At 39.5% G+C, this 11,323-nt stretch overlaps 1 protein-coding gene across 2 annotated transcripts in view; it reads right to left on the bottom strand.

Annotated features, from left to right (window-relative positions):
* Positions 1–9,488: 9,488 nt before the first annotated feature.
* vps8 (VPS8 subunit of CORVET complex) overlaps positions 9,489–11,323 on the bottom strand; it is a 111,836-nt gene continuing 110,001 nt past the window's right edge. For both annotated transcript variants that reach the window (XM_026308587.1, XM_026308588.1), the window contains 2 exons: positions 10,289–10,369; positions 9,489–10,028 (listed from right to left, as the gene is read on the bottom strand). In XM_026308587.1, coding sequence (XP_026164372.1) covers positions 9,909–10,028; positions 10,289–10,369 — 201 coding nt within the window. In that variant the 3' untranslated portion in view covers positions 9,489–9,908. The remainder of the gene's footprint in view (positions 10,029–10,288; positions 10,370–11,323) is intronic.

Genomic DNA, 11,323 nt, shown 5'->3' with positions numbered 1-11,323 from the left:
TGCAGCCCACTGTGCAACACAACAAGCCCATAAAGAACCCACTGAAGTTTATGAAGAACTATTTTTAGAGGCAAGAAGAACCAGGAGTCTTGCAGCAGATAACTACCCTGGCAATTCAGACCCACATTCTTTCGTTCACCGCCATTTATCTGCAATGGGGCGAGCTTTATGCGTAACTTGTTTGAGCTGCCATTATATACCTATATAGAAAGTTAACAAGGCCATCATATACACTACTGTGCAGGCGTTTTAGGCACTTTAAGTGTTGTAGATTCTTATCACAAAACACCAACAGATGCCTGATTGATCCCAGGTTCATTGTGCAGCCCACTGTGCAACACAACAAGCCCATAAAGAACCCACTGAAGTTTATGAAGAACTATTTTTAGAGGCAAGAAGAACCAGGAGTCTTGCAGCAGATAACTACCCTGGCCATTCAGACCCACATTCTTTCGTTCACCGCCATTTATCTGCAATGGGGCGAGCTTTATGCGTAACTTGTTTGTAAGGTTTCCCAATGCCAGTCCCAAGTCCACAAATCTTTCAACAACTGGCTTTTGCTGTTTACTCTGTTCAAAAGTATGCACAGAACTGGTGATATTCATGTACATTCTCATGTTTTTACAATAAAAACAACAACCGTCATTCACCAGCACCTCTACTCTACCACACACATCATATCTTTAGTTTCTCTGACTTCTGTGTCCATTGGCCCGCCCTCTGAAATTCAACCTCAACCAATGCGATTCCAGACTTATTCTTTGTATAGAACAGAAAAAGAGATAGTCTGGCTGGCCAAGCTAGCAGATGATCCTCACAGAGCCCTGATCTCAGCAGTATGGAGTTAGTCTGGGATCAAATGAAGATGGAAGACACTGCCTCTTAAGGCAAATCGGAGTGCTGCAAATACTCATTAGATTTAGGTTTTGTTTCTTGTACTGCACTTTGTATGATATTATTTGTTGAAATTTGTTGAATTGTTAAAACCATGAAAATGTAACTTATATTAAAAACATACCCTGTTGCAGGGGCAGTTCTAGGATTTCATCCTTAGGGAGACTTAACTGATAACACTACCTAGTGTTGTTGATGTGTATTCTGGCAAGAAAACTCGATTGCTTTAGTTTGCAAAACGTGACCAAACAATGCTGAATTATAAATTGGATGTTGATTATTATGGAGGATTCGTTCTTCTCACAACTTATTAACATAACGTTACCTCATTTTAGTGAATCAAAGCCACGACCCACAATTTAACTGAAAACAATTCTGAATTCTTAATTGGTAGTTAGTTTGCTACGTTATTATATATTTTGTCCACATGTCATGCGCTGGGCTCTGTACTATGTATGTATGCAATTTGAGATGGCATATTTCCATAGACATTGTACACATTGAATGCACAAATACAGGCTAAACAATTTTAAAAAATGATAGAAAATACCTTCTATAACCACCTACATGTCACAAAACATTTCATCGTCTCCCGCCTCTGGCTGACATACAGCATAAGCCGTTGCACTTCTAAGCAAGGGCTATCACGTATGCACAGAATAACAAAGAGAATTAAAAAAAATAAGTAAAAAAACCTCAGATCTTTTTTTTAATTGACATGTCCTGCATTTCTTATTTTCATTTTTATTTTAAAAGTAAAAATTATACTCAATAAATTTTGATAGTTGATCGTTTTTTACTAGGGTTTTAGCCCCCCTAAAAAGGGTCTAGAACCACCCCTGCCCTGTTGTATTTTAGTGCCTAAAATTGTTCACAGTACTGCGGAATACTCTGCTTTTGGAATGTTTATTTTACTTTCGATTAGTAATTACCTTCTTATAGAAACTATAAGAGCTGCAAACAGTAACTCTACAGATAAAACTTTGTATGACTTGCAACAAAGCAGTTAACAGGCTTAGCAAGATTTCTGTGATGAACTCTAGTGTAGCAGAAAAGACTGGCACATATGCAGTGTCCCACCTTCCCCTTTTGTCTGTACAAATGATTGACTCAATGAGTACATGCATATTTAACGGTTATTTATAATTTGGTTAGATGATTGGTTTATAATGTGGGTAAAGAAGTCTGCAGACACTCTATAAAAGGAGTACAGTAGCGGAGAGAGGCATACAGTGCTTAGTTGCAAATTAGGTAGGTGTCACTAAAGAGCAGAGTAGGACACCAGTGTACGAGTGATGCTTTATTTGAAACATTTATCATTTCTCTGTATTATGTCACTTTATGGTCTGTTTTTTGAAGATTTTCATCAATAAGCAACTTGTAATTGGTATACAGATTATTCAATTACATTTTATTTGTATAGTGCCAAATCACAATACAGTCATCTCGAGGCACTTTAAAAAAACGAAAAAACAAAACCCAAACAAACCCCTTTATGAGCAAGCATTTGATGACAGTGGAGAGGAAAATCTCCCTTTAATGGAAGAAACCTCCAGCAGAACCAAATTCAGTTTGGGTGGGCATCTGCCTCAACTGGTTGGATAGAGGAGAGAGAAAAGAACAGCTACAATAAACAACAAATAAACACTGTGCAGACTGGTGGGGCCAGTAACTGCACATCAGCAATATACAGCTCCAGGACCAGGGACACCTGCAAAAGGTACAGAGAGAGAGAGACTAAGTTAGTGACATTCAATGGGGACATATACATGTGAGAGGAGAGGAGAGGAGAGGAGAGGAGAGGAGAGGAGAGCTCAGTGTACCAATGGAGAATCCTCAGGTAGTCTAGTCCTGTAGAAGCATAACAAAGGGATGGTTCAGGGTGAACCGAGCGGCTTGCTCGGTTTGCTAGCTTTGTTAAAAAGAAAGGCTTTAAGTCTAGTATTATAAGTATACAGCAGGGGTCTGTAACTTCAGTCCTCGAGGGTCACTGTCCTGCTTCTTTTCCAACTATCCCTACCCTTGCAGTTGCTGACTGGCTGAACACACCTGATCCAGGTAATTAGCAGTGGGTAGAGCAGGGAGAGTTGGAAAACAAGCAGGACAGTGGCCCTCGAAGACTGGAGTTAGAGACTCCTAGTATAGACGGCAGAGGTGGCAAAAGTACTCACATTCTATACTTAAGTAGAAGTACAGATACTTGTGTGAAAAAAGACTGCTAAATGTAGAAGTACTGACTCAACTCCTTTACTCAAGTAAAAGTAAGAAAGTACAGGGTCTGAAATGTACTTAAGTAAAAAGTAAAAATGTTTTTTTTGCCATCAATGATACACAATACATCTTCTCATAACTCCACAAAACTTAAAGTTCAACACAAAAAAAGGAAATTCTTTTTTTTATTTACAAGTGTCTTAATAGAGAGTGAAGGTTAGAACAGACTGACCTTAGAGAGAGAAGAGATAACAGGCCCTATTCATCAGTGTTTACTAGAGAGGGAAATCGAGTGAGTGTACAGGTTAAGAGAGAAAACTTGCAGTGCGATATGGACAAAGAAAGGGATCCAGGGAGTATTGCCGAGTCCGAAGACGACGAGATTCAGAAAAGCAAGACATTCCCCATCCATGGCCGGATTTAAAAGAACTGTTCAGTGTTGTCAGCTTTAAGAATGATTCATTGCGAATGCATTCCAGTACTGTGCAGGTTGATTTCTCTGGAATTCCAGATTTGGGAATAATAGTAGCTGCATTAGGATGCTTTGCTTCAGTCCATTTGGTTAATGCATTAATTATCACTAAACAGTATTTCTTTCCCTCTCAGTTATTTAGTTCAATAAAATTGCAAATGTGTTGAAAAGGATATTCAGGTAGTGGAAACTTTCAATTCAATTCAATTCAATTCAATTCAATTCAATTCAATTCAATTCAATTTTATTTGTATAGCGCCAAATCACAATACAAATCATCTCAAGGCACTTTACAAAAACTAAAAACCCAACAAATCCCTTATGAGCAAGCACTTGGCGACAGTGGAGAGGAAAAACTCCCTTTAACGGAAGAAAAAACCTCCAGCAGAACCAGGCTCAGTTTGGGCGGCCATCTGCCTCGACCAGTTAGAGTGAGTGGATAGAGGAGAGAGAAAAGAACAGCAACAATAAACAACAAATACACACTGCAGGTTGGTGGGGCCAGTAACTGCACATCAGTGGTTCAAACTTTCCACTATTTCTTGTCACAATTTGTCCCTGTGGATTATTTTTGCACATAATTCACATTGTTGACAATTTTTTTTTTAGAGTAGTTTGTAAAACCGTATGTTGTAAACACTTTGTTTACTAGTCCTACCATCCCTCCTGCTGACGTATGCATGTGTCAGTACAGCTGCATATCTGAATAAATTTTTAGGTAACACTACTTTGTTATCCTTACATCTCCAAACGTTGTTATCATCTAATTTACATTCTTTTTTATCCATAAGTCTTCTTCATTCTGGGATGCATTATTCTGTGTATCTTTAAGTATCTGCTCATCAAGATGTTCAACTGTAACAGTGGCTTGCAGAGGCAGTGGTTTACAGGATGCCTGTTTTTCTGCCTCATCAGCTCTGCAGTTTCCAATAGAAACAGTGTCTGTCCCTATTGTATGTGCAGCACACTTAAAAATTGCTACCTTTTTAGGCAGCTGTACAGCATCAAGAAGTTGTAAAATGAATTCTTTGGTTGTGATGGGCACTACTTTTTATCTTTACATCTTCAAACGTTGATGTCATTTAATTTACACTTTTTTCTCTTTGTTTTTGTTGTTACCCACAGGTTTTTTCATTTCTAAGGTACACTGTTCTGCTCATCAAGATGTTTAACTGTAACTGTAGATGGTAAAGGCAGTGGTTTGCTACTAATTTAGTAACTTAATCAGCTTTACAATTACCAAAAGACATGTCTATTCCTCACAGTTGTATCGCACTTACAATTAATAACCTTTTTAGGTAGCTGCACAGCTGCAAATAAAGTCTTTGTGTGTGATGGGCTTACCAGAGGATGTGATCATTCCTCTGTTCTTCCACTACTGAGCAAACACATGTACAGTTGAAAATCCATAATTACTGTCAGTGTAGATATTAACTACTTTTCCTTCTCCTAATTTACATGCTTCTGTTAGAGCAATCAGTTCTGCAGCTTGAGCTGATGAGTGTGATGGCAGTGGTTCAGCTTTAAGTGTTACCACAGCATAACCTGTAGAATTAGATCCGTCTGGATTTTTCTTACAAGATCCAACTACAAACACTGTCATTTCAGCATCTTTATAAGGTGTATCACATCCTGCTGCTCAGGGCGTGTCTTTTTTTTTTTGGGCAGTTCTTAGCCCAGTGACCTGTCTTTTTACAGACATAGCATTAGTCATGATTAACTATCTGCTGTCTGCCAGGTCTCCGGCCACGACCTCATCCCCGCCCCCTGACCTGGACCTCAAGCCATGGCTTGCCCCCCTGAAAATAACACTTCAGGGGGCAATGAAACCATTTCATTATCATAGTCAGTGAAAAACATTTCAGCTGTTTTCCTAAGTTCCTTTTCTTCTTTTTCTCTTTATTGGAGGACAGTAGCCACATGCACAGCATAATTTCTAGTCTCTGTCAGGTTTGCCAGCCAATTTGATGCTTTCAAGTAAATCCAGAAATCTCAGGTTTCATGTCATTTAAGAAGTCATTTTTTAACTGACCTTCAGGTACTGATATTCCACTGTGAGTGTTAAACACCTCTTTCAGTCTGTTAAAATAAGCCAGCACTCCCTCACTATCTTCTGTATAAGGAAATTGAGGTTGAGGCACAGGATCAGAAGGCACTGTGGGAGGTAATATTGCTCCACCGACAGCACCCTCTTCTCCCTGGGCGTACAGAGGAAGCTGAGCTGGTGGTGGATTGGTGGATTGCTAGGACAAGGAGGTGGTCTACAGCATGACATTGCTTGATCATCTGTAAATTTAGCACTTTGCCCTAAATACATTGTTAGTGCAGTGGCATTTAATTCTTTTTCTACTTCTCTTCTCTTGTCTTCTTCTTCTTGGCTTCTTCCTCTCTCCTCTCTGTCGACTCTATGCTTCCTTTAACCATTCTTGTGCTGCAAACAGCCCTTCTTTTCTCTGATCTTTCTGATTTTTGTTAGTCTTACTTTTTATATCCTTCACTAAGTTTCTACGGTCCTCACAGTTGAACTTTTCTGAAAATCCATATTTATTTTTCCATTTTTCTATTTTTTTAATGTTTTTAGGATCCTTTTGATGCATCAATTTTGCATCACCGGTGACCAGTTCTTCTAAATTAGTATTCTTATTACCCATTTTATTTCTTTATCCAATTACTATTGTTTTATACTCACTAATATTTATTTATTATTATTATATTATGATACACATTATTTTTTTTAAATTCACTTTATTTTTGAAATTTTTATATTTTTTATCCTTGGTACCTTCATTCTCTCGGCCGTTATGCTCAAAAGCACCTTCAACATTGCATAGGGATATTTTAGTTTTGGGTCCCCTACAGACTGCTTTATGGTTTCGTTGGAGTTTCTGATTCTCTGAGAGCCCTATTCGATTTTACCTGAATATATTTGAGTTAACGATTTTTTGAAGCCACACAAATTTACAGCTTTGTCTGAAAGCAGTAACTCAGTCAGTTTTTGCATGGCCCTGATGTGAGCTAATAGTTCTCCTCCACTTAGTTTTGCATGGCCTCAATTCGAACCAGAGACTCTTTTGGGACTCCACTCAAGCTTATGGTCTTATTTGAATCAGAAACTCCCCAAGACTCCGTTCACAAAAAAATCTCAAATTTTATTCTGTTTTATTTTGAGTCCTCACTCCCTGAGATCTCTATTCAATTCCCTTATTTCTCTCTGAGGCCCCTACTCAGTTCACTTATTCAATTATAAAATTCTCCTTACCTTACAGGAGCCCGTCTCTGGTCTCTCTTTTCAAAATTCACTCCTCTCCCCTCCAGCAGATCCCAGATGCTCCAAAATGTTCCCTTATGGGACTGGTGCAGAGGACTTTCAGTCAGGAGTCTTAGACTCCCCCGTGCACAGTTTGTATGTTCAAACCTGGAAGGAAGAGGGGATATTCCAATCCCAGACGAGCCCCCAAGTTTGTTAGGTAAATGCTTTAACAAATAGACCCAGAGGACGAACTTCGGCAAGATTATGTAGAAGTTCTACTTGCAAGGAGTCATACAGCACCTTGAGTGAGTGAGTGTTACGTATTGGCGATGAGTTGGAGAAGGCAAGCAGGCTTTATTTTCCTGGGTATCTCAGGACTCGAGACAAACACAAAATACATCTGGATTAAACAGTGAACATAGAATAACCAGATGGAATGGTACCTGGTACTACACACGCTGGCAAATGCATGAACTAGTTTTTCTGCATCATTTTGAGACAGGATGCTCCTAATTTTGGCAATATTTCACAAGCGAAAGAAGGCAGTTCTAGAGATTTGTTTTATGTGTGAGTTAAAGGACATGTCCTGGTCAAAAATAACTCCAAGATTTTTCACAGTAGTGCTGGAGGCCAGGGCTATGCCATCTAAAGTAGCTATATTGTTAGAAACACTGTTTCTGAGGTTTTTAGGCCCAAATACAATAACTTCTGTTTTCTCTGAATTTAAAAGTAGAAAGTTACTGCTCATCCAGGCCTTTATGTCCTTTAGACACACCAGAAGTATGGTTAACTGGTTTGTGTTATCAGGTTTCATAGATAGATAAAGCTGAGTGTCATCTGCATAGCAGTGGTAATTAGCATTCTGGATTACCTGGAGGTTTTTAATGGAGATACTGGGACATCCAGATAGTAACAAGTTACAGTAATCTAGCCTTGAAATATCAAATGCATGGACTATTTTTTCAGCAAAGGGGAATCATGACCATAGGGTGCTATAATTAGTCCTTGCACAGAACCTTGTGGAACTCCATAATTAACTTTTGTGTGTGGAAGGTTTACGAAGAACACGAACAAATTGGAATCTGTCTGATAAATAAGATTGGAACCACTGTTCTATTGATACCAATCACCAGTCGCTGTAATACGATGCTGTGTTAACGCTGTTATGTTATGGAGTTAGACAAGGTGTTGCGCAAGGACCAGTTCTCTTCACCCTACACATTGCTCCCTTAGGCAATGTTATTAGGAAGCACTGTTACTAGGAAGCAACGTGTTAATTACTGTTGATATGTAGTATGTAGACACTATGCTGTATATATCTGTGAAACCTGATATAACATAGCTTATCTAATAATACATCTACTTTAGATGTCATAGCTTTGGCCTCCAGCACTAATATGAAAAACCTTGGAGTTAAATCTAATTACCTGGTTCACCTCAGATAATTTCCATATGAACAGTGAACAGAGTACGAGGCGGGATCACATTAGCTGTAATGAGGTGAGACAGGAGAAAACGTACTTCTCCTTACGTTCATACGGGTTAAATAAAAAGTGATGATTTGTTTTCGACTTGAATTGTCGATTCAATTAAAAGAAGACATTTCAAGCTTTCTAGCCATATATTTCTTATTTTTATGAGGCAAGTACTCGCTGAGATTCAGGTTGTTTTATTTATGTGTCTGTGAAGAGAGATGACAGACAGAGAAGACAGAGAGCGCACCATGTCTGCTTTCTTTATTTTACAAAAGGACAGTGGTTTGTTGTTATTATGAGTGTATACAAATAAAACTAGACCCTTTACAGATTCAAATGATATATTGCTCTTATCTGTACGATCAAAACTGACAGAGTAATTTAAGTTTGTTTCGCTGTTATTAGAAGATACCACAAAACGTGCCAGCGCATTTGTCGACCCCTGAGGATTAAGTTCTCTCACCAACTTCCCTTAGACTGAAATAGCTATAGATGAGTGGTGAAATGTTTCAACTCAACAACAAGAAGTCTAGGTACCATGACTTGGTTTCTAAATCACTGAAACCTTTTAGGCCCCGTACTCCCTTTCCTTTCCATTCCTAATACACACTTCAATAGCAGTATCATCAAAAGTACTGAGAGTTGTACTTAAAATCTGCTGGGAACAGTGTGCAGAGGAATGGAGCCAAAGCAGTCCTTTGTGAAGCCCTGTGTTGCTCAAAACTCTATCAGAGATGCAGATTCCCAGCCTGATGAACTGTGGCTTTTTGGTCAGGTAATCTGTGATCCAGGAGACAAAGGAGGGGGTCCACCAATATCCATTTGAGCTTGTCTCTAAGTATGATTGGTTGAATATGAGATCCACCAGCCTGTAGTCATTACATTCACAGGTGGTTTCTTTTTGAATTCTGGATCAATTTTGGATAATTTGGCATCGAAAATCGAATTACTCCCCAAAGCACTGCCTTGAAACCCCACAGCTAACACTACATCCATCACATCTTTACCACTACCTGTAATAATTTATTTAAATGCTTAATAAGTTGACCTTTCTTTTAATTACTAATTTGAAAAAAGTCCCAGCAGGGCTAATTGTATTTACTGTTTTGCTATGTGAGATAGCACTGCTAAGCCTGAAGTTTGATTCTACCAAAACAAAGTACATTCCAAATTCACAAAGAAAACAGAGCTTGAGATTTTCAATTTATTCAGTAATTTATCACTGTTAGAACCTGACAAGACAGCTGTGACATCATCATCATTATTTCAGATTAAAGAAGTTAAGGATCAGTGGTTCATATGTATGTGCTAAAACAAGTAGCGAAATGTTTACATCGTTTCCTGTCTGTAAATAAACAGTAGCATCCAACTAAATGGGACATCATTCTTTGCAGTTATGCTGGAATCCCACCTATTGACATGTCAGCACAAACATGTAAACAAAAGCAAGGTTGTGCAATATCAAATAATAACAAAAAAGCAAAAATTACAACCTGTACTTATGTAGAATAGTTAGGAACTGCAGGGAATCACAAGAAAGCAAAAATCTTCTGTTTTTAACTTATGTTTGATTAAAGAACAATGTGATGTTCAAAAAGTCATGGTGCTACTCTTCCAGCAGAGGTGGAGGAGCAAGTTTGAGTTGAAAGTTCTCTATTCCTGGTTGAGTGTGGACTAGAAGCCCCATTGTCTCATTGCAGTGGGAGATTTCTGAGAGGATGGACAACTGGAAAAATTAGGAAAACAAAAATTAGAAAAAGGTGTACAACCTCATACCCCATGCTTACAGATATTACTAATGTTGGTGAGTTACACCAGCTTTTTTCCTAGAGAGAAGTGCACTTTGGGCATAGTTGCCAATTCATGTGAAAGATCATGTGCAATGATTTGGGTGAAAGGCAGGGGTATACCCAGGACAGGTCACCAGTCCATCACAGGGCTATATACAGACTTTTAAATTCATATGCATTACACACATGCCCATACCCCAGATGGTCCTCGGTATGAACAACGTAGCTGATCCCAGGACTGTTCCTGCTGAAGGTCCAACGTTGCCTCAACAAACACCTGGACCACAACAAAGAACCAGTGGAAATGCATAAGAGACCGTTGTAATTTGTTACATTCATACACACAAAGGTCAAGACAAATAAATCCAGTACAGCAGCTGGAATTCGTGTTGCGTAGTGCACTGAGAGAAGAAAGGTATTGTAATAACCTTCCATAAAAACAGTACAATACCTCAATTTATATGTATTGGTACTTGATTCGTTAAGAGTCGTATATATGTTTTGCTGCAGCGGGCAGAACTGTGTGTGTGCGCAGAGCTTAAGCACAGATTATGTGACCATAATTCCCTTATCTGTCTAGCTGTTCATTTAGATAATCGCCTTCGGGAGCGACACCGGGAGAAAGCGGAGAGAGCAGGTCACCTCCAGACCCCCCCCCCGAGGAGCGCCAGCAGCGGTTACGGCCAAATTTCTAGAGATGAGAGCCGCGCCATCCAAACTGGGATGGATGTCGTCCCTTGCTACCAGACCAGGTTTTCCCCGGTAAGTGGCCCAATTGTCTATGAAGCCCACATGGTTTGCTGGACACCGCCTAGACAGAACGATGACATGCGGTTAAAGATGTCGTCGCTGGTCAGATTGGGGAGGAATCCAGAGAAAATTACGGAGTCTGATAATGTTTTGGCAAAGTTACACATTACTTGAATAACAATTTTTCCATATTTACGATTAGCCTTAGCCAGCAGCTTCAAATTTGACTCAATGTTGCCTGCTCTGGCCCCAGGAATACATTTGACTCTGGTCACTGGTGTCTTTACCTTCACGTTTCTGACTATGGAATCGCCAATTATCAGAGTCAGTTTCTCAGCGGGTGTGTCGCTGAGCGGGGAAAATCGGTTAGAAGCCGTGGGCTTCTGCTTAGGAGTATGTTTCCGTCGGACTGTCACCCAGGCTAATTCTCCGGGCTGCTCTGGACCTGCCATCGGACAGCTAACAGACCCTGAGCTCGGTG

This window comes from Mastacembelus armatus, chromosome 15 (assembly GCF_900324485.2).
Source record: "Mastacembelus armatus chromosome 15, fMasArm1.2, whole genome shotgun sequence".
Taxonomy (NCBI): Eukaryota; Metazoa; Chordata; class Actinopteri; order Synbranchiformes; family Mastacembelidae; genus Mastacembelus; species Mastacembelus armatus.
This window is presented reverse-complemented; position numbering and strand designations above follow the sequence as displayed.